The following is a 24,854-nucleotide window of genomic DNA, read 5'->3' on the forward strand; positions in this document are numbered from 1 at the left end:
GAAATGAAATACGGATGGGGAGGGGCTTAAGAGGTTTAGTTTAGGGTAGCTGAGTTAAGCAATCACATTTTGGCGTGAACACATTCAGATGTATTACACAATAGCTGCACTGGTGAGGCTTGACTATGAGAATGCTTAGCAGATTCCTACCGTTGGAAACGGTAGGAAGGAGAACATGCTATACAGATATTTTATAGTTTCTCCTGACCTTAAATAATTTTGTATGGTGCTGGATCAAGGTAATTTATCCCCAAGAAGGGGTGGACTTAGGGTGATTGGGATACCATTTTAGAGTGTAAAAGAAGCAGAGTGGAGATTATGTTTAAAGGTCCATTTTTCAAGGCATTAATAGCTGTTTCGTGAAAGATTTTATTTATGAAGGACTGAAGGAATTTGGAAGTTGATGCTGCTAGTTGCGGGTAAGGAGAAAGGAAACTGGAAGACTCTTGTGGTTATGGAGGGGCGGGCACTGTGAGGAGGATAATTGTAATGAATTCATATAAGGTATAAACTGAATTACTATTGCCTGTGAGGGGTTTCATGTGGCTCAGCTTTCACATGGTGGGTTATAACTGACAATTTACTTAGTTACTTAGTCTAAGGTAGCTCAGTGAGTTCTGTTTGTGTTTGCTTTCACTGTGCCCAGTGGGGACTGTGCCTAGAGGTGATACACTTTGAGGGGGTAGATGTACACGAAGCTTATGGAATGGCACAAATTATAATGTCAGTATTTATTTACTTATTGATTTATTTATTTATTCATTCATTCATTTGTTGCATTAGTTAGGAGGATTGATCAAAAACCTTATCTGCCTAGTGGAACTAACAAGTCAACAAAGTATTATTGAAATATAAATTAAAGATATATATACATGCATATTTTCTCAGATAGTGGATTCATACTTATATCTGGGGGCAGCTTGAAATATGATGCAATTCACCTCTATAAAATGCCATTGATAGCTAAGACTAAAAGGTGGTACTCAACTAATGGAGAACGAATTAAAGATGAAATGTTCTAAGTGATGCCAATAGCCAATTCCACAAGTTTGGGGAACAAGACTGTTATTGGTAAAATATGATGTTATAACCTCTGCTAGGTATGATGTTTTTGGCACAGATGATCTATGGGCAAAATGTGGAGTACATACTAACAGTTGACTAACAACTTCAACTAGGAAGCTCATAGGATGGCTAAATATGCTGGTTTTAATTATGAATAATATTGGTTAATAAAGTGATATGATTCAGTTCTAATTCCCAAGGATATCAGTTTAAAAATTTCTAACACTGAAGGTAGCAGGCTCTTTCAATGGAACTTGAGGTACATTAACATTTTAAGAACCCAAATATAGCGGGGCTGCGATCCTGGTACTTGCAAAGGACATTTTATGGTTTTGCGGGCATATACCATACTGTTGTTCATGGCGTATGCCTGCTGCAGCTCAGCCATAGTGGGGGAGGGTAGGGTTAGGGTGTCTTTGATGATGTCTTTGAATGTGCGTTATGTATTTTATATGATTTATATGTCCCCTTTTTCTTTCCTTGCAGATGGGGGTTTTTTGGAACACTGCTGCTATAACTTGGAATAGGTGGGTATGAGGTGGAACCTTCTCTTTACAGGCTAGAGTATTTACTTTTGTCCTTTTCTTTGTAGATGGTGGTGTCATGAGTACCAGTTGCGGTGCCACACAGTGAGTTCGCAGATGATGGAAGCAGTGGTGAACGAGGAGGTTAAACATGGTGAGCTCAAGTGGGCAACAGTTACTGGCCGAAATTTCAGAAGTGCAGAAGGCCTCATACAGTGGCCTGGAAAGTGGATCTGAAAGGTGATGCTATTTGATAGGATGTTCTTGCTATGGGAATGGGGGCCCAATGAGGGTCTGAGTGAGGGTAAACTGCTGGGGACAGTTTATGGACAGTGTGGGGATTCCATATGAGGAGTAGAGTCACAACATTCAGGAGCACGAGAACCCATTAGTCTAAAGTCTTATGGCTCCTGTAAGCCAGTGGAGTTCAACCCTTGCGTTCAGGAGCTTGGAACCTTGGAGTGATCATAGTTACTCATTGGTTATAGGTTGTCAATTCGTTCAGGTTGAGCCATGATTTCAGCTTCGAAGGAAATGGGCTAAAAGGGTATGTATTCTCGTGGTGTGGATGTTCTGGTGGTACAGTGGGGTCATGGTATTCCTACTTTATTTATTTCATTAGGATGTGTTTCGGTGATGGTATGGCAAGGTGGGTTATGATGGGATTCTAAGGTGCTTTACAGATGATGGGCACACCAAATGATATTTGGCTTAATCCTTTCCTTTATGGGAAGTAGTGGGTTGAACAATTTTGGGTAGAAGGAAGGGGGAACAGCCTGGTCAGGCTGGTTGGCAGAGAAGAGGGATAGGTTTGCCCTCTTCTTTTCCCCCTCTAGTGGCTGGATGTTCATTTCAAGGATCTGGGAAAGGAAAATGAGTAGTTGGAGGAAGCTTGCGGAATAGATAAGTAAGCTGAGGTAAGGATGCTGTTATTTGGTGGAAGGCGATTCAATGAATGGTGTATGCAGTGAGATGGGACACTGCTTCATAAGTAAAGCAAGCGAGCAGAGGTATGGACGCTGCTTACTGGGGCAGGGTGAGTAGGTACGCTGCCCTAATTAACATTTCAAGGCTGTTATGCTGTGTTTAGAATCAATTATATTATGGATAGTTATAATTAATGAATTTGTTGAACAAAGCTATGTTATGGAATTTAATAAAGGTCATCAAATGTCATTTGGTGTGATGTGTTTATTGAAGGGGACCGGGACGGCAAGCATTTATTTTCTGTGTCTGCTTTTTGAGAGATGTGTGATAAATGTATATTTCCTAAATCAAGTGGTTTTTATAAAATGCAGATAGGGTAAGCTGTCATAAGAAGGAAACTGACACAGTCATCAAATGAGCCTTCTACCTAATACACATCCTCTGATATAACACTACTGTGGTATCCTTCTCTATACATATTCATTTATCTACTTTCTGTAGCTGTTTTGAAATTTGTATTTGATATGTAAACATTTATGCTTGCCCTGTTTTAATGACATTTATTACATATATTTATGTTTCAAATCTGTACCATAGTACATGCATTTGGAGGCTTTGAAAAATCAATTTAAGACAGTAATAAATTATTGTATTCCAGCTTAGAGTGGCTAAGAGGTCCCTCACATTCATAAGCCTTTCACTTAAATAGTTTTGATATTTAAATTCTTGCTTTAGATGATTGTGATTTTCAAAAATGTAAAGAAAATGGCATCTTGTTTATGTAGTTCCAAATAAAGCAGCGTTTCCTCTTTGTAGTACTGAGTAGTACATTGTCAATGAGTGATTGGTTTCCATGGTTCCATTACTTTATTCTTGCTCACACTGTAACCCATTAAATGAATTCAGCCAGAACGTGGTTTCTCAGTAAAAGAAGGCTTGCAGATGTGAAGCACATTAAGTTATTCAGCTTTCCTCATCCACAGTACATTTCAGCAGCTCGCTTCATTCATTTCAGTCATATTTGTTCTTCCTTCAACAAGGACAAAGACGTTTCTGCAGGAGGATATAGATTTTTCTGGCTATTACTACAATCAAAATTGACCCATTGCAAAATCATCTGATACTAATAGATGACTAATACTTTACAATGAAGTATCATTGTTTTCACATAGGAAATGGTGTTTCCTGGACAGTGGCATCGGTTTGCTTAAAATAGAAATGCTCTTTGACCATAGATGTTGTTTATTACTAAAAGACTGTATTAAGGAAAGGACGCTGCCCAACATCATCGACTGTATCTTTGGAAAAAATAGTATGCATGTTGTAGAACCATACCTGATATTTAAAATATGATACATTCAACAGCACTTGCATTATTAAATACATCAGGATCATCAGCTGCTGTTCTCTTGCCACATAATCTACAATCAGAGATGAAAGATTTTGATGTTATAGAAAACAATATGGGACTAGGACCTATCTGGAAAGGAATACTTGGATTTATAATGATTGCCATGTGTATAACGGCTACAACAGGTGAGTATACGTTATGCAACCTTATGTCACCAGGTAGCAGGTTGACATATTGTTTAAGATATGTCACTTAGAATTGCTTTAATAAATATAATAATATACCTGTTTTTTTTACTTATTTGTTTATAGATTTACTATACTTGTAATAAATTCTCACCTGTGCAGTATAACAAAATTTAGAATTTATGTCACTAGAGAAATCATTGTCATGTGGGAGTAACTATTTGGTTTCATTTAAAAAGATACACTTAACTTAAATATAATTCTTCAAGATTAGCCCAAGAAGAACTATATATGAATCCCACTGCTGAAGCACTGCAGTGGCTGTTTTCTACTTATATTCAGCAGAAGTGAGTTTGTTACAGAATATGTGGCTTTGGAATCTGAGGAAATAAATATAGATTAAAAACTGTATTTGCATCTGCATCTGCATCTGCATATAGAGAAGACAATAAAAACGAACGTCTGCACTTAAGGCAAGACTAATTTAACTTATTTATTTCTTAAATGGATAAAAGTGGTTTAGCTTGAATCATTATCAGTCTTGATCTGGTCCACAGAACAAGAGTAAATATATTAGACAGTTCAGAGAAGCTAGTTAGTTTTGGAGAGGAAACTGCTTTATTTAAAGAATATTCACACACACACACACACACACACACACACACACACACACACACACACACACACACACACACACACACACACATGCACAGGCACACACGCACAGGCACACATACACACATACACACACACACACACACACACACACACACACACACACACACACACACACACACACACACGCAGGCACACATACACATGCGCACACACGCACACACACACACATGCACACACACACACACACACACACACACACACACACACACACACACACACACACACACACACACACACAGAGGCACACACACGCACAGGCACACATACACACACGCACACACGCACACATACGCACACATACACACACGCACACACATGCACACACGCACACATAAACACATACACACACACACACACACACACACACACACACACACACACACACACACACACACACACACAGAATGTGCAAATGCTTTGTAACAGCATTTATTTTTACATTTGTTAGTACATTGCTTCAAGGTCCCTTTTCAGGCATGACTCAGTCCAGAAGACATCACAAATACTATCATATATAGTTGACAATGAGTATATAATATAATCCACATAGCCTTCGATATTTGATTAATACCTAATGCCACTTACTGACAGCTGATACTCACAGTAAGCAGGATTGAACCCTAGACTCCACAACTTTGGAACAGAAACTTTAATTACTAAATCACTATGCTTTAATTGAATGTAGCAGCTATTACAACAATTGACTATAAAATTATAAGACACACAACTAGCTATATACAGCATGTGCTATACAAAAAACTTGTACAGTTCATCAGGATTATGAATGCTGGAATAATTTGTTTGGTGGAAGTAAATATATGATTTATATATAGCTCATAGTGTGGCACAGTGATAGGTTTATAGGAGCTAACTAGGCTAGTGGCCCTAGAGCCCTTACAAGCCTAGCCATGTTAATCCTGAGTTGCCTGAATTGTCTTTGGTTAGATGGACATAATTCAAGAGCACATCTGTGATAAACACTGACCCCCCTGTCCATGATGGACATGGGTGTCACCCCCCCAGGTGAATTTGTGGTCTCCCATCCATTTGTCCAGGATGCACTTAAATAGGGTCGGTGAGGAGCTCTGCTTCATGTGAACTGGAAGTTTATTCCAGAGTAATGGCAATCTTTGGGAGGTATATCTGTCTCTCCAGCATGTTCTGTTAATGCCACAGACTAGGTTAATATCCCTAGTGTCATGTGCGGCATATCCATCAAGGCAGGGTCCAAGGCTGCCTTGTAGGCCAGGCACAAGCCATCTCTCAGCAGCCTATGCGATACAGAGTACAGTGACAGGGCTTTCAGTCTATCCACGGAAATTTGGAGGCCTTGTATTTTCTTGGTGAAAAACCTCTGTGGTCTCTCCAGCTCCTGCAAGTGTTTGGTGAGGTACATGTAGAAGGGAGCATTGTACTCTATTTATGGTCTGATGAGGGTCGAGTACAGTGGAATTATAACATCCTTAGACTTGGATGCAGTACCCCTACTTATGAGATGCGCAGTGTAGAAGGCTTTTCGTACCACTGTGGAAACTTGGTGGTCGAAGTTCAAATTGTCATCTACCAGTGTTCCCAAATCTCACACCACTGGGTTTGAACTTAGAGGGGTGCTGTGAATATTGCAAGTAGCAGGGAATTCTGCTTTGCCAATTAGGCTAATAATGCACTTTTTTGCATTTAGTTTTAGACTGTGGCTTTGGCACCGGTCAATTGTCTGTGTTAGCTCCTGTTGTAATATGTTAACATCGTTGGGGGATTTGCACCCAGTTTGCAATCATCAATGAACTTGGTAAGCCAAAGGCCATCTACTTTAGCCTGGACTTCCGAGAAATAGATTCCAAACAGTAAAGAGCCCAGCACAGGTCCCTGTGGTACGCCACTGGTGACGGGTCTACTGGTAGAGGCGGAGACACCAACTTTGACAGTATGTGTTCTGTCAGTGAGCCAATTTGTTACCCATCTAGTGATGTTAAGGGTTAATCCCCAGCTGATACATACCTGAAAAGGGACCTTGAACCAATGTACTTACCTTATACAGCAGGTAACATTGATATTGCCCTGAATTCCTCTCACACTCCCAAGATAGTCTGGCAGATGCATTGCTTATTCAGTTGATAAGCAACTATCATACTTGACAGTCACTTTTCTCATCAGCTTGTAAAACCCTTACTTTGGACATGTGTAAAATAAACAGGTATAAGTCTGTGCACGTGTGTTAAAAACTGGTGCCCCATCAAGGCCTGGTTCCTACTTTACACTGTGATTTCCACTAACCTTAACTACAGTTGATTATCTGAATGCCGATTATCAGAAACATCAGTTATCCGAACGAAGCCTTCCAAAGATTTTGGGTGGGAAAATCATAAAGTCTGAATATGTAAACATATGTATTCACTTGTGTGTGTTTTTTTGAGCTTGTAGCCTGCTCTTGTGTGAAAAATAGTCCTTATTGTCCACTGGAATCACTGAATGGTTGAAAAGAATGCTGAAAAAAAAAAGATTTTAGCAGTTTTTTTATCCAGTTCAATGTATGTTTGATTATCCGAACTACCCTAGGTCCCAATTAGTTTGGATAATCGACTCTCTACTGTATTACAACTCCTTTTACTCAGAACTTCTAAACTGTGAACTGGATTACTTGCTGCAAATTCAAATCTCTGCCACCAGATTATTAACTGGGATCTCATCTAATGTAATGCATTACATCAGTTCTTTGGACCCTCTTCAACTGTATACTGCTTGAAATGTTTGTGTCCTGACCTTTCTTGTTCTACATGACGCAGGCCCTCTATCTAAAAAATGTGGTGACTCCTTATTCCACTCATGCCCTTCATTCTGCTACCCAAGCCCTTCCAGAGTTTTGGGGTACAATTTGAATATTCTAAGAGTCATTCTTTCACTTTTCAAGTCTTCACATTTGAAAGCTACTATCTAGGTGTCCTTGGGAGACCCCAACATTTAAAAAGTTTTTAGATGTCTCTCAGAGTTTATTTATTCCAGCACTTTTTTAATTCAATTTTTTTCTATTCCTGTTTTACAAGTTTTGTTTTAGTCTAGTATGTTTTTATTGTTATACAGTATTGTTATGTTTGTTACGTCTGTATGTTTATATTTATTCTTTTATGTATTACTGCAAAGTAATAAGGAATTATGAAAAACTGAATTCAAACCTGCTTGTTAGGAAAGGTTCTACACCCCCTTCCCATTATCCTGCTCTAGGTACATTGGGTATAGAAATGGATTGATGGATGGATGGATGGATGGATGGATGGATGGATGGATGGATGGATGGATGGATGGGTGGATGGAGGGACGATGGATGGATGAATATTTCATTGTCACTTACCAATGTTCTGCCTGACCTGTACACTTTCTGACCCAAAGCAAGTTAAGTAACTTTTAATTTTTATATTTTCCTAAAGAGTTGCACATGGACACCTTGGTCTGTTAGCAGTTAAACAGTGGCTTGTCTGTCTCTTTCAGTTAGTAATCTAAGGCAGTGGCACTTACCCTTGAAGTATAGCACAGATATAAGGTGAATAAGAAGGCAACAAACTGCAATTCAAAGCTAAGTGCTGCCACTGCTTAACAGCTAACCAGGTAGAGTATCACACACACACACACACACACACACACACACACACACACACACTGAAATATACCCACCATACACAATTACAGGCATTGAATATAATATTATGTGAGCAGTACTATACTTTGGAAACTGCAACACCATACAGAAGACTATGTTTAAGTGCAAATGGGATGACACAGTAAACCCAAGAAGGTGCCCCATACATGTTGTACAACCTCTTGCCATCATCTGTAATATAAAAATAGTAGAGTAGGAGGCAGGGCCAAATATCACTAGACTCACATAGAGAAATAAATCCAACTTTCTGTGAGTGCCAATAATGCAGAACATAATTGCTGAAAACTGTTTTCAACAATACTCATAAAACCCCATATATGAGGGAAGATCCCACCCCAACAAACTATAGTGTGAAAAATTGCAAACGCCGTGATTGCTTAAAATGGTTTTCAGGCATTATGATTTGATTTGTCATTCAAAGAGCTGTCAGTCATATACTGATTCCCATATTATTTACCCAATCTATGAGCACTGGCAGGTAACCAATCTATCTGTGTCATTATCTGGAAAAGCTTATGAAATACTCTAATAACAGTTTATGTTTATAAAATGTTCTCCCTAATGAGCCATTTGCCTAACCCACATAAACATTTATTATGTGATCCTGTGTTTGCCAGTTTCACCCACTGTTTAGTATACATTTGGATGCAAAAGCCATGACTCATGCCTGAAATATCTAAAATAAAGAAAATTCTCCTACAGGTCCTAAGTTAAAAAGATGCAAGCATGTACATATTCATATACACACATATGCACAGTCAGAAATACCCACATACATGCACAGACAGAAACATGCACACATTAATGTCAGACCAAAAAATAAAGAAGACAGTCCTATAACTCCTTTATTTCAAGCACACACACACACACACACACACACACACACACACACACACACACACACACACGCACGCACGCACGCACGCACACACACACACACACACACACACAAAATTACATCTGTGTTGTTTCCACAGTGTTCTTTGCAACAGAAGCAGCTGTGGGTGCACAGCACGGCAGCATGTGTGCCCTGCATTAATACAACACAGTGAACACAAAGGATGACATGGATACACCGGCAGTCTGTGAGCTCGGGTAATGTATGGCACTGTGAGTCTTAGGTTCTGGAATGCATGCAGGAAACACATACGTGCACAAATACAGAAATGCTTTGTCATCACTCCTAGTTTGAGGTTTTGGTGGTTATCTAATGGCCAGTGTTCACTATCAGAAATAAAGAATATGGACCTTACTTTTGTTCATTATCATCATCAGCCCCCTTTATCCCATTTTTTTTACATGGGGTCGGGGTATTGTGTTAACTGTCACCAACTCTCTTGATTCACTGCCGCACAACTGCCTTCTTCAACACTCATGGCTGCCTGTCGCAGATCTTCTTTCACACAATCCATCCACCTCTTTGCTGGACATCCTCGCTTCCTCTTACCTTCTTCCTGTCTGTCCAAAATCTTCCTCACCGGATTGTCTTCTGCTTTTCTGCACATGTGTCCAAACAACTGTTATCTGTTCTCTTTGATCTTTTCTGCAATTAGAGCTATTTTGGTTTCTGCTCTTATGTCCTCATTTCTTTTTCTGTCCCCCAGTGTGCATCCTACCACCCTTCTCAGGCACTTCATTTCCATCACCTCTAGTTTCTTCAACTGTTATGCCTTTACTGCCCAGGGTTCTGTACCATACAGCAGTACTGATCACACCACTGTCTTGTACACCTTACTTTTCAACTTCTTTGGCATTCGTCTGTCATAGACTGCACCTGACACTCTATGCCAATTGGCTGCAGCCCCTCTGATTCTAGCTTTGACCTCTTCATTCAGACTTCCATTCTCCTCAACCACCCCTCCCAGATATTTGAAGCTGTTTACCTGTTCCACTATATACCCTTTTATCATTTTATGTCTGTTCTCAGCTTATTCTGATTTCCCCAATTTGCTGCCATTACCACTGTCTTATTCGTGCTTAGTTTCATCCCATGTGCCTTCAGTTTTGCATTCCATTCTCCTATCCTTTGCTGAAGTTCTAATTCAGAGACTGCCTGTAATGCCACATTATCTGCATACAGCAACTTTGTTGATCTGTCCCCTCCGACCTGTTTGCTAATGTAGTCCATAACCAGTATGAACAGCAGTGAGCTCAGAGCAGTACCCTAGTGTACACCCACTCCCGCTGGGAACTCCTCTGTGAGGCTGAACACTGTTCATGCTTGAGTCATTGGGTCCTTGTACATAGCCTGCACTAATTCTACCAATGTTTCTAGGACTTCAACCCACCACAGTACTGCCAAGATCAGCTTTCTTGGGACCTTGACACATGCTTTTTCCAAGTCTAGGAATGCCCAGTTGGACTGTCTCCTCATCTCTAGCTTCTTCTCAAGTATCTGTCTCACTGCAAACATCGGCTCATTTGTGCTGCATCCTGATCTGAATTCGAACTGCTAATCTCCCATCTTACATTCTAGTACTCTGCATATCCATTTATCAGTCATCCTCTCCAGAACTTTCATGCAATGTGATAGGAGTCTGATGCCTTTGTACTGCCCACAGTTGTGGATGTCCCTTTTGTTCTTGTACACTGGCACAAATATACTTATTCTCCCATTATCTGGGATGCGCCTTTCTCTCCACACTGCTATTAGTACTGTCAGGAGCCATTTCTCCCCTATCTCACCCAGTATCTTTATCATATCTGCTGTGACCTCATCTGAGCCTGCTGCTTTCCCTGACTTCATCTTCTTTAGTGATGCTGTTACTTCTTCTAGGGTGGGCTCCTCTTCTTCTCTCATCCTAGGCTGTTTCTGGAGCAGCACAACTTCTGTGGGGTTTTCTTCATTCAGAAGCTGCTGGAAATACTCCTTTCATCTGCCTTGGATGTCCTCTGGGCTGGTGAGCAGGTTGTTGCTGGCATCCCTTATGAAGGGTGTCTGACTATCTTCTTTATCTTTCTGTCTTTGCCTTACAACCTGATATAGTTTCTTTGTACCCCTTACTGAGTCAACTTCCAGAAGTTGGTACAGTGCCTCCAATGACCTATTCTTTGCTATTGCAATTTCTTTCTTAGCTTCTTTGTTAGCCAACTAGTAGTCCTTCCTTGCCTGGTTAGTCTTTTCTATCTCCCACTTCTTCCTGCACTCTTTCTTTCTTTTGATGACTTCCTGGACTTCTGCATTTGACCACTAGCTTTTCTTATGTACCTTATTTCCATACCTGGCTCAGCCATGTATCTTTTCTGTAGTCCTAACACATGATGCTTTTAGGCACTGCCATTCTTGTTCAGCTCTACCTATTTCCTCCTCTTCTTGGGGTGCTAGAGCCCTGAGTAATTCCTTGAACTGTTGTACTTTCTCTCCAGTCAACTTCCAGGTCTTCAGCCTGGTCTCTCTTGACCTTAGAGACTTCTCTGGCCACTGATTGCAGCTGATTGTGGCAACTAGTGGTGTATGCTGTGGGCTGATTGTTTCACTACAGATGACTTTGCAATCATGGATTCTACCCCAGTGGCATTTCCTTACCAGGAGGAAGTCTACCTGAGTTGCATGTTGGCTACTGTTGTATGTGAGCTTCTGACTGTCTCTCTTTCTGAACCATGTGTTGGCTACTATCAAGCCATTTGCCAGACAAAAGTCTAGAATGGCTTTTCCTTCTTTATTCCTGTTGCCCTACCCATGTGGACCCAGGCAGTCCTCATATCATGTTCTGTCTGTCCCGATATGTGTATTCAAGTCACCCATTATGAACACCAATTCATGTTTTTCTGCTTCATCTAGTGGGTCATCAACTGCTGTGTGAATGCACTCTTTTCCTCACAATCACAACCCTGCTGTGGGGCACAGGCTGAGATTATGAACACTGCCCTATCATTTCACTGAAGTCTGATTGCCATAAGTCTGTTATTAATTCTGATGATATCCCTCACTGCCTTCTGAAGCCCCTCTCTCACCACAATTCCTACACAATTTCTAGCCTGTCCCCTACCTGAGTAGTAGAGTCTGGATCCCAAGCCAAGTGGCTTTGCTGCACTGCCCTTCAATCTCATGTCTTGGATACATAGGATGTCCAGCCTTCTCTGTATCATCATGTCATCCACTTGCAAGTTGCGTCCTGTCAGTGAACCTACATTAAGCGTAGCAATTCTCAGTTCATGTTTGGCAGGTTGGTTGGTTTTATGTCTGACTTTGGCTTAACAAAGCTATCCCAGGTAAGCCAGGCTGGCAAACTAGACACCAGCTGGCCAGTAGCTTATTGACACAGGGCTGCTGGGCTTTACGGCGGGTACACACTGGCCAATAGGGGCACATATACCCCTCCCACTGTTAGCAAAGGTCCCCGGTGTGGGTCAGAGTAGGCTGGGTCCTCAACCAACTTATCACTGGTAACTATCCATCCCCATTTTGGTAACATTAGTCAACATGACTGAATCACCTAGAGCCATATTTTACACTGTCAATTGGCTAGCCCGGTCATGGCGCACAGTCTATAATTTGCTTACCTTTGTGGTCACCTGCAATAAAAATAGTCCATCAATATTTCCCTGATCTCCTTCTAAGACTATTACTCTGGGCACACTATCTATTACTCCTCACATCCATATTTACCACACAAGGCTGCTGGCCCACTTTTGTCCTTATATTACAAACATAGGTGCACTTGTTGGGAGCCATGATTTCTCAAGTAACTGAAGAATGCATTTTTATATTTTTATGTTCTGGATCAATGTTAACAAAAGATACTTCAGGCTTCTGTTGTAAACATTGCAATCATTATTATCAATCCTCCTTTTCCCGTCTTTGCATGGGGTTTAAGTGTAATATACTACTACTAATAATAATAGCCATATGTTAATGAGGTAGGCACACTGGACAAACAATCCCTTTTCTGGAAGGAACCAGAAGCATTCAGCATTAATTAATGACTTTTGGTCACATTGACAAATGTTGATGTGACACTCTGACACCAAGTAAAAATGTGAAAAAGGGGAGTGAAGGCAAAAATAATGAAGATGTTTATCACAGGGGCTTCAGGTAATGAACACAACTCAGCCACTGTTTAACATTTTGGTTTTAACATTTCAGCATGGCATGCTTGTTGTCCAATCCATGAACTAAGCCTTTGACAGTAAGACAGTTTTATCTGTAAGGTTACATTTGCTGCCATTGTGCAATATTATGTACTGGGCCATATCTGTTACTGTTCACCACTTTAGACAAAGCAGGAAAATAAAACCAAGACTTTGAAAATTTGGAACAAAAACTGTGAAAACTTCCAGTATTATGGCAGTGCATTAAGTCTGCCAAATGAACCACAAACATTCATTTCTATACTATGAACTTACATATTAGTAATGTTTTTCATAGCCTATCCACAATGGAATAGCTGTCTTCATTCTGGTCGGGGGCATTTTTGTGGTTCTACTACAAGAGTTCAAGTCCCAAATGTCATGAACTCCAACATCTTGTAGCTCATACAGGCTATTGCTCGAGCTCAAACTCAAATATGAGTTTAGGCTAGCAGCCGACTCACCTTACTTGAACATGTTATACAAGTCTGAGCGAGGTAAGTGCACCAGCCATGGGAGGGGGGGTGTAAATTAGTGAAGGGGATTCATGTTTAATATATCAGGGATTAGGGAGCAGGATAGGAGTTTAGGTTTAGGGAGTGCCAAGGGTGTTTTCGGTTTAGGAAGTCAGACAGGATTTCAGGATTAGGGAGATGGGTTAGAGTTTCAGATTTAGGGAGTGATCAGTGACTTTAGGCTTAGGGAGGGAGAGTGGAGTTTTTGGTTTAGGCAAGGGGAATAAAGTTTTCAGGTTAGGGAATGAGGACCCAGGTTAGGAACTGATTAATAATTATAGAGATAGCGTTATGGCGCTGGTGGGAGCTATACACTTTCATTGGATAAGGTGTTGGAAGAGATATAGAGTAAAATAAGATCAGGCTACTGGAAGTTAGAGCAGGAAAATAAAACCATGTAGAGGCAAGGAAGTGTGTCATGAGACTACTAGCATGCAAGCACTTGTAGTAGACCTCCATTTTTGAGCTTCATAAAATATTATTCTGAAATTTTGAAACAAAATAATGGAAAATCCTAACCAACAGTAAGACATTATGCTTATTCTAACATGCAGACAACTGTTATTAGAAAATTGAGAAAAGGCATTTTTTTTGTCTGAACTATTGACCCTTTTCCATTTATATTGGTGAGTTTAACTCCCACATCCTCCCTGACACATCATATAATATAATAACCTCGAAATTATTTTTTCATAAAAGTCAAATATTTACCTTTTTCCAGACACTTTGGAAGTGAATGAATCATTTGTAATATACATTGTTCCTAAATTTCTCTGAGCCAAGAACTTTTTGTTTTTGAAAAATAGATAAGGTTCTTCTACAGCAATTTCTAGCACTTTTGCTAATTTACTATATAATCCTTCATTTTTTTTTCTTTTCATGACTACAATTGTCAGTTTTGAAAGTGAGGCAAATGTATTTGTGATACACAGAAAATATTTTTTTCATACTCATTTTGAGATCTCACTTTTAAGTGATAGTGACAAGTTATACTAGCTTTTAAACCAGGTTATGTAATGAAATGCTGCAATGAAATACTATGCTGAAGTTTTAGAACAAAAGGTACTGAGAACATTAACATTCACAGCACTATGTTTACTTTGCCAAGTAGTGCCTTTTGACTTGGAAAATGTTTAATATTTTAAACCAAGATATCAATAAAGGCTACCTGCAGAGCAACTGATGACTGAAGTAATTTGTTATACTTGCAGCAAAATGCATATTCTGTACTCAAGATGAAAAGTACACACACATTCTTAATGAATCACTTTTTGTCAAAAGTAAAAACTTTTGCTACTTGTAATAAATATCCCTGAAAACTGCCAGTGTTATGTCACTGTATTTATACTGGTGAATGTTATCTCTTACCTGCCACAACCATTTGTTTTGAAACAAAATTAACAGAAAATTATGTCTTTCTAGCACATGATAATGAATGGGATGCATGTATTTTAAACCATACATGGTGCCTAAGATGTTGTCATTGAGGGATTTGTGGATGATAAACACTTTGCCAGAATAGAGCAAATCTTACTATAATCCACATTCCTGTCATGGAATGCTGATATTATGTATTTATTTATTTATCATTTTTTGACAGGAGTAGAACATTGATTTGGGTAGAACATTTTCAGGTTCAGCCTGCTTTTAAGCTCTAGTTGCACACTAAAGTGTACCAACAGGCATTACTAGCCAGTACAGAACCATGCAAAAGCAAAAATAGCTTTAAACGCTGTTAGATGCTTCTCTCTGATACACTTTTTAACAAAAGTCCTGGCAGAACAAAGTATCTAACAGCTTTAAAGGCATTAGTTCCTCAGAGGACATATCATTTCTGTCCACTGTCTGTATAGCAGTGATAAGTGTTTTATATCTTTCAAAACCATGAACTTACAGTTTTTTTTTTCTTTTTTTCTGTACTTGGTACTTCATGGAGCAGATAAAGCACCATCCATTACAAAGTATTATGACTGTCTGAAGTCATAACTCTTACTATGTGTTCTCAACATGGATGTCAAGATTTACCTCTCGATCTTCACTTCACTTCATCCTGCTTTCATGGTGAACTATCTGACATCCATGTTTCAGATATGCAATAAGTTGGTTATGGTCAGAAATGTGATCACAGTCCTCTGTATGCTGTTCTTGCACCTAGTTCATATTGATAATAAATATGTTGAATAACAGGATACAAGGGGCATATCTGTGGGATATTCAGTTATTTGCCAGTAGGACTCTGTCTTTTTTCCATTTTGTAGGTTAACATTGGTTTCAAAGATTGCCCTGAAGCTAGATTATGTAATGCCATATGCAGTCTGTCTTTAAGTAGGAGAGTGAGATATTCAGTATCAATTTTTTGAAAGGTCAAGGTACTGTACACCTGCAAGAAATGATTTGTTAAAGTTTTGTCTCTCATAGTCTGTCAGGATGATTAATGCAGTGTTCAGCCCTTGTGCTGGGGCAAACACATACAGAGGAGACCCTGGCTGTATTTCAAGTAAGGTATGAACTGCTTATGTGCTACCATTTCAATTATCCTGGCTAGAAGACTTAGCAGAGAGTATTTGCCCTGTAGTTGTTGAGGGATTATGTTGCTTTCTCTTTACCTATGTGTACATCTGCTAGATTCCACAGTGGTGGTACAACCTTCCTCTTTAAAACTACTGTTTAGGAATGCATAGGCCTACAGTTTACCAGTGCAGTTTGCTGTAATATTTTGGATAGATTCATGTAGTATTTCGGGTCAGTATTAAATCAGGGAACGCATAAAAAAGCGAACGCTGTTCGACCCCATGTAAGCAAAACCTTGCAATCCCGAACACTTAGAAAAGCGATTTTTTTTCCCAGGGAAAAAAAATTGCTGTTCCAAAAAAGAAAAAAAAAATTAAAACATTACATAAAGTGGGGGGATTTGCCCCCACACCCCCGACGTGGGGGACTGTGTCCCCCACACCCCCCTACTTAAATATACCAACTCCGAGATCACACTACAGTGATGAAAATGGCAAAATAACGAAAGCGGCCAAGCGATTACTCTCCCATGGAAAGAATTCGCTTATATGCCATTTCGGTATTTTGCCATTTCGTGCTTTCAAGTTCAATCAAGACACATTCGAAAGAATGTGTCTTCGATCATATTATAGGGAACCGGTATTTCAGGTCACATTGTCTTCATCCATTGAAACAGCTTCAATATTGAACTATAGTAGACTGTCTGACAGGAAAATATATTCACTACTCCCAGCTCTTCAAGGGTGGTTACTAATGCTTTTCAAGCTGTCACTAATATATGTGAATGAGTGAAAAATACACAGAAGACTTCAAAAAGTTGCTCAGTTTTGTTGCTTTATGGTGTGGTTTGTCAGTTGGACATTTTGTCTAATATTTAATATACAGTTTTCAGGAATTGCTTTGGTGAGTTACTGTCTCTGCCCTGCAAGGCAATGAGATATTACTTCTTATATTCCCTGCCATGTGTTTTGTATACATTGCAGACTTATTGGAATTTAAGATGAAAATGTGATTTGCCATCCATTTTGTTTCTGTGGTACACTTACCATTACTTAGTCCTCAAAGCTATTAGTCATTTTATCTGACATGTAATCAAAGTGTGACATTCAGATCTCAGTCTAGCTCTTCTTAGCATAAGTAGTGCATTGAACAGACTTTTAAATGAGCCCCTCAAGTACTGAAGCACATCTCTCACACTGGAGAGAGCAAGTAATACTTTCCAGTCGATCTCTATAAGCAGTTTTTTGAATGTTGTTGGATCAACACTTCTGACTAAAGGCATGTTTCTCTATAGTTGCTGCTTTGCTATAGATGTCACTATCTATGTGGCAGGTAACATACCTCTCAACATATTTTTTCAAGAATTCTGGACAAAGCCAAAAATAATGGGGGAACAGACACCCAAAATAAAAGACAATTATTAATAATACTCTTATTAATTTAAACATAGATAGGGCAACACGGTTTGCATCAGTGTACATTTTCTAAATAATAAGAAATATGAAAATCTAATGTTTGGAATTATTACTGATTGACTGCAATTCTGAGTGATTTACAGGAAAATCAAACATGTTATGAGGGTCGTTCTGTAAAACAGGGACTGTAGAGTAGCACGGGTGAGAATTATGAGCATAAAGTGATGATCAGTTGAATAGTAAGGCATGATGTCTAAGCCAGTTTACATTGCTGAAGTTTGTTTATTGCATGCTAATCAGATATTCTTGATGCACCATTGTGTTTTTATTTATTTATTTATTTTTTTGTTTTGAGCAACAAAGTAAGTTCTGATAATCGTAATCCATAAACATGGTAAAAATAGTTCTGCAGCTGTGTATATTATGGCTGCCTAGATGCATTATTTTTCCTTTTTAAATTTTGCATTTGTGCATATATAGCTGCAAAAACTGGCTGGGCATGTCTGCATGTTATAATGCATTGAATGGTATCTTCGTTCTCCAAGTATTTATTGTGTTGATATCTTACCCTAAGGGGAATATACATCAGTCAAGTTGATAAGAAGAGAGCTTCAGGACATCACTACAATCCTTACATATACAGATGAGCTTAAAGAAGGTGAAATATGTTTATAGCTAGAGAAGGCTGGCTTGCTGACTTCAGTGCCTTATTAAAGATCTATGTCATTGTGCATTCAAGGGAATGTGTGGGGCAAATAAACCACAGGTCTATGGTAGGGTTGCCACCTTTTAACAAGGCCAAAGTGGGACATGGGGGTGTGGCCAATAGGATAGGGGTGTGGTCAATATGACATTGGTCACACCCCCACCACGAAATCACCAGAGGTGTTAAAGGAGATGCAGTATTACAGTTATGGATACAACATTTTGACATTACAGCATACTGAAAACTCAAACCATTTAAATGAAGTGAACTATTACTGCAAAAACAAACATTACTCAGTTGTAACAGTAAATAAACTTTAAAGGAATAAAAAACACACTACTCATTAAACAGACAGTTGTTTATTTAAAAAGTTAAAAAAATTCATAAACCAACCATGACTATTCAGAAAAGAAAACTTAAAAAAATCTACATACCACATACAAGCCAAGTATAAAATTAAGACTTATTATCAATTAAAGCTAAAGCAAAGAATAAACACAAAACTACATACTGTGCCCTAGTACTACATACTTCACACTAGCAAATAAACGCTAAACAAAGAACACAAAATTACAAACTGTACTCTAGTACTTTATACTGCACACTAGTACACTAAATCACTTTTTTTTTTAAAGTGTATTTTGAATTTGATTTTATGGCTTGAAGAAGGGCCCAATTTGAAATAATATTTGAGTAAAAGTCACAACATTTCATCCAGTAATTTACAGTCATCATTAGTTTTTTTTATTTTTATTTTACATTTGTTAACCGGGGGTGTCTGACTGAGCCGAAAAGGCCCTTTTTCAGCAGAGGCCCGGGGAGAAAAGCTCCACATAGAAAAATTACAGATACATTCAGACATGATCAGTATACATACAAATTACAACAGACATGATTTTACAGTGGTATGCAGCACATCAACAGTTACAGTGGAGAGAACAAACAAAAAAATATTTAAAAATAATAGTATTTAATAGATTTGTGGTGTACAGCTGAAATTTGTAACATAGGTAGAATACATACATAGTACACAGGTACAGTACATACATTGTAGATTAGCCAGTGTTTGTGAGAATAGTTTTCAATCTTAATCAAGTACTCTAGGTTTAGTATGTGTACCTTATCCACTTTCACTAGCCTGGGGAGCAATCATGGCACTGCCAACTTTGCTTGAGATGTTGCCTGATGAGGTCTTTAAAGGAGGCTTTGGATGATGTGTTTTGAATGCTAGTGGGGACAGAGTTCCATTTTTTAGCCACTGAACTACTATATAGTGCATTTCCAAAGCTATTGTAGCTGTTGGTGACTTCTAGTAGTAGTTTGCTTGATAATCTAAGAGGCCTTTTGGCTGAGTGATGTTGTACTAGGTTTATGAGTGCAGGACACTTATTGGGGAGGTAGTAGATAGAATGACAGAGGTAGAGCTGATTGTAGGTTAGGAGGTTGGGCAGTTCAAGCCAGTGGAGCTGTCTCAAAGCAGTACAGTGATGAGTTCTATACGAGCAATTTGCAGCAAAGTGGGCAATTCTGTTAAAGCAGGCTTCCATTTTGCTTATTTCAGTTTTGTTGAGATTAGTCAGAATGGGAGATGCATAGAGTAGGGTGGATAGAAGTTGGGAGTGAGCAATGGCTGATCTTGTGTTGTTGGTAAGAAATGGTTTGATACGGTAGAGTAATCCCAGTTTCGCATGTACTTTTTTAATAGTTAAGCTGAGATAACTATCAAATTTTAGGTGGGAGTCTATGGTTATTCCCAATAGCTTAGCCTGTGTCACTGGAGAGACTGGAGTAGCATTTGTGGAGTAGATAGTGAATTGACTGTTATCAGTGTTTTTTTTTAGAACTGGTTATAATCATAAGCTGAATTTTCTTTGGATTGAGGATAAGTTGAGCTTATAAATAAAAATATAAATAAAGCAGCAGAAGTTGCCATAGATCTGGTAGAATGAGCTTTAACAGGATCAGGCGGGGACAGACCTTTGTCCTTATAGACTTGCAGTATACATTGTGTAATCCATCTAGCTAAGGAGGCCTTGGATATGGCTTTGCCCAAAAAGGGTCTTGAAAAGGACACGAATAACTGGTCAGACTTACGAAAGGGTTTAGTCCTATGTAAACAGAAACAAAGCTGTTTATGAACAAATAGCAAATGCAGTTTATATTCACCCTTGTTCTGAAAATTTGGAAAGAAAACAAGCAGGTTAATTGTCTGATTAATATTTGATTCAGAGGCAACTTTCATTAAGAAAGAAGGGTTCATGTGGAGCAAAACCCTGTCTCTATGAAAAATCAAGTAAGGGGGCATGGCAGACAAAGCTTGGATCTCAGAAACTCTTCTGGCCGAAGTAATGACCACTAGGAAAGCTTTCTTCCAGGATAAGAATTTCAAATCTACTGATGCTGCTGGTTCAAAGGGGGGAGCAACTAGCACCTGCAGAACTAGGGTAAGGTCCCAAGGAGGGACTGAATCCTTAACCGGAGGACGTAAAAGAAAGGTGCCTTTCAGAAAAGCTTTACACAGTCTCAAAGAGGCCAGAGCATTCATATTCTCGCCGACACGAAAATTAGAGATGGCCACCGGTTGTACTTTAACCGTGGAGGAACTAGCCCCTTGTTCGAAAATATTGGACAAAAACTCCAACACTGCAAGAACCGGGGCTGTAAAGGGTTTTAGGTTCCTCTGAGAAGACCAAATAGAGAAGCATTTCCATTTGCTGCGATAAACCTTCCTAGTGGAAGTTTTGTGGGATGCCACCAGAATAGTCTTTACTGAAGATGACAGACCGGGAATCCTAGCAATCAGGGAAACTGGAGCAACCAAGCCATCAGCTTGAGGCTGTCCAGGTTGGGTGGACAGATGCCCGAGGGATGAGAGATGAGATCCAGGCAAGGATTCAGAATCCAAGGAGGAATTAGAACCTGAGACCAGAGGAAGGGGAACCACACTTGACGAGGCCAGAATGGGGCAATGAGGATCACTTTGCACCCCAGTCAGCAAGCGTTCTGAAGAAAATTTGGAATGAGAGGTAATTCAGCTTTTAACAAGTCCACACTACATCGGTTTCACACATCTGTTCATTTACCTTTCACCAAAGAAAAAACTCTTTCTGCAAATGCGTTTGAGGTTGGTATAGATAAAACCCTAGCAATTACCGGATATAGTGTAGTCAGTTCAGGCCCTTCTTTGAAAAGCTTCAGCCACTTCTCTCCTGGGGTCAAGCTTGTGTTACATAACTGTTCCAGAAAGGGCCTAATTGCCAAGTAGTCCCTAAAAAGATGATCTTCATCTACATCCTGCAGACTCAGGGCAGTGGTCACATTAAGTAAGTCACTGAAAGCAAAGGGCTCATTTAGAGATAAGTTAGATAGTGTAAACAAGTAGTTGCTTTCAGTATAATCAAAGCACTGTTCCAGGTATTTCACTGCTGTCTCCAAGAACACAATGAAGTCTCTTTTCAGTTTGTTAGCAGAAGTGCTATCTAATGTGCTCATAAGTGTCCTAAGTTTCCTCCAAAGAAAGCACCTTCAGCTCTTGCCTGCAGTTTTTGCTTCAGAGAGACCATTACACAAAAAGTTTCCATGGCAGTAAGTGCTGATTTTTCTAATGTACTTATATGTTCATTAAAATCAACAAGAACAGCACACAGAAAGTGCAAATAGTACTGGGGCAGTGTAGGCAATTCATTCTCACCTTGTTCATTAGCTGAAAAGTACTGCCATATCTGCCGGGGGGTCTCCTCTTCTCACTGGGAGAGGAAATAGGACTGGAGCACTGGGAGATTTTTCACTACTCTTTCAATGGCTGGGAGAAGTGACAGCCACCTTGTTGGCACATGTCTTAACAGACTCTCAAATTCCATGCCACAAAGCTCAAAGAAGTCTTTCAAGTCTCTGGTCCTTGTGGCAGAACCTGAGAAGTGGCTGAAAAGTTTCATTACAAATACTTCCACGTCGTATGGTAGTTGTGCTGCAGCTTTTTTGGCTGCATTGTGAATGATGTGGGCAACACAGTTAGCCTTCTGGAGTGATAGGCAATTTTCTTTTAATCTGGTATACACACCAGATTTCTTCCCATAGTTCACACTGGCATTATCAGCCCCATAAGCTGAAATGCTGTTCCAGGGCAAGGAGTGCCTTTCCATAATGTTGGAAATATGCTGTGAAATAGCCTGTACAGATTCATCAGGGTCTTCATAGAAGTCCAAAAGGCCATTCACCACCCCTTCTTCTTTAGAAAAATACCTCACAACAAGTGGAAATAATTTTATGTTCCCCTTGCTGGAAGCATCTGATGAATTGCAAATGAAGTGCCTGGTTTTTGAAGGTCATGCAGGAGGCATTCCAATGAGTGCGATCCCAAAATATTTTCAACTATGGCTTCAGCCTTGGTTCTTCCACAAGATAGTTTCTTTGCAGTGTCCGAGTCACTATACAACTGGCTGGCCAACTTTACTGCACAGTCCAAGCTGTTATAGGAAATATTGTGCTTAACAGCATGGAACACCTCAGAGGCTTCTGCTGCAACGATCCTAAGTTCTGGTCCCTCAAGTTTGTGTTCCTTGCCCACTTTGTCATCAGGTGAGTGGATTTAGCTTGAAGAATAGCAGTCTTATGTTGTTCAGTTGTCTCATGTCGTGCGACATTGTTTCTTCCATCGTGGGTCACTAGAAATTCTCTCTTGCAGTACTCGCAGAACGCTTTGACATCACTGCATCTCTCAATCCAGTCGAATTCTGTTTTCCAAACATCCTGCTACTTGCACATTCTCTTGCTGCTGGTTGACTGTGATGAAGCTGCTGTCTGTACTTACCTGATATGCAACATATTTACCAAAACTGTGTTAGTAGGGTGCAGTAATATACTGCTGTAGGCACAAATGAACTCGCTCAAAAAACATTGGCACACGAAAGAACTGGCTCGAAAAACATTGGCACGCAAAAGAACTGGCTTGAAAAACATTGGCACGCAAAAGAACTGGCTCGAAAAACATTGGCACGCAAAAGAACTAGCTCGAAAAACATTTGCACTTAAAAGAACTGGCTTGAAAAACATTGGCACTTGAAAGAACTGGCTCAAAAAACATTGGCATGCAAAAGAACTGAGGAATGGAGCAGAAAAGTTATTACAAATAGTTTAAAAAAGGTCAAATAGTAAATGAGGTAATGTAGGGGGCATTTTGGCCATTGAAAACTAACATTAACACAGCTTGTAGAAAATGAAATGCATTATTTTTACCACAGAACATGCCCACCTCACCCCACCCCTCAAGAAAAAAAAGTTAACCACATTCACTGAACCAAAAAACACTAAAATGAATGAGAATGCACAGTGGATACTATAGACTTGATTTAGCTTTTGACCACAGCAGTTAAAAGAAATGTATGGCACTAATTTACACAGCATAATGATCTATAAATGAACTGCCCAACAGCGGCAATGGTCATAATCAGATTATAATGAAAACAGTACATTGTAGGTTTATTGAAGACACCACTAAAACACAAAATAAAAACTTTGCTACTTATAAAAGCAAACTACCCTGTAACAATGACATGGTTTAGCACAATCTCAAATACACTGCATTAACGTCTGAGCATGCATCCACAAAAAAAAAATAAACAGGAAAAAAGTCCGTAAACATTTTAACTTTTAAAAGTACTTTTTGCAAGAGAAGTAAAATAAACTACAATGTACAGCAGACTCCATGGGCTTCTTTTACCTCAAAACATAGCAATTAAGCATAATTTACCCAGCACAGCGATGCAATAAACAGACCCAAGTAAAAGCAGCACACCCATATTCACATTACAAGCAAAGCAGGACATTTTAGCCTTATTAAAAATGCATAAAAAATTAAATGCAGACATTTACAAGTATAAATGAAAACAATCTTGAAACAGCTTCAGCTAGTTGGCAACATGCACCTACTAGAATAATAAATACACAACATTAACTGTTAACATTCCCCCTCAAAAGGTAGTCTTGTAACACATAAACATTGACTTGCAAGAACTAACAGGAAAAATTATCCAAACAGTATATCCTAACGTCCTGAAAACAGCATTAAATTGCACACATTTCCACACAAAAAAGTGCAAACTATGCTCGTACATAAAATATCCAGAAAAAGTTACGACAATAGAAATACATCACACTAAATTTATATTTCACTGCCCCCCCACCAGAAATAAACAACTTCTATACACACAGTTCAGCCTTTTAAAAGTAATACTTCCAAATCATACCCCCAAGAAC

At 39.3% G+C, this 24,854-nt stretch overlaps 1 protein-coding gene across 1 annotated transcript in view; it reads left to right on the plus strand.

Moving 5' to 3' along the window:
* The first annotated feature begins 3,470 nt into the window (after positions 1-3,470).
* Positions 3,471-24,854, plus strand: part of LOC122804516 (5-hydroxytryptamine receptor 1B-like) — a 153,982-nt gene continuing 132,598 nt past the window's right edge. The window contains exon 1 of the mRNA XM_044074434.1: positions 3,471-4,052. Within this exon, the coding sequence (XP_043930369.1) occupies positions 3,866-4,052 (187 nt within the window). The 5' untranslated portion in view covers positions 3,471-3,865. The remainder of the gene's footprint in view (positions 4,053-24,854) is intronic.

This window comes from Protopterus annectens, chromosome 6.part0 (genome assembly GCF_019279795.1).
Source record: "Protopterus annectens isolate FY-2018-M chromosome 6.part0, PAN1.0, whole genome shotgun sequence".
NCBI lineage: Eukaryota > Metazoa > Chordata > Ceratodontiformes > Protopteridae > Protopterus > Protopterus annectens.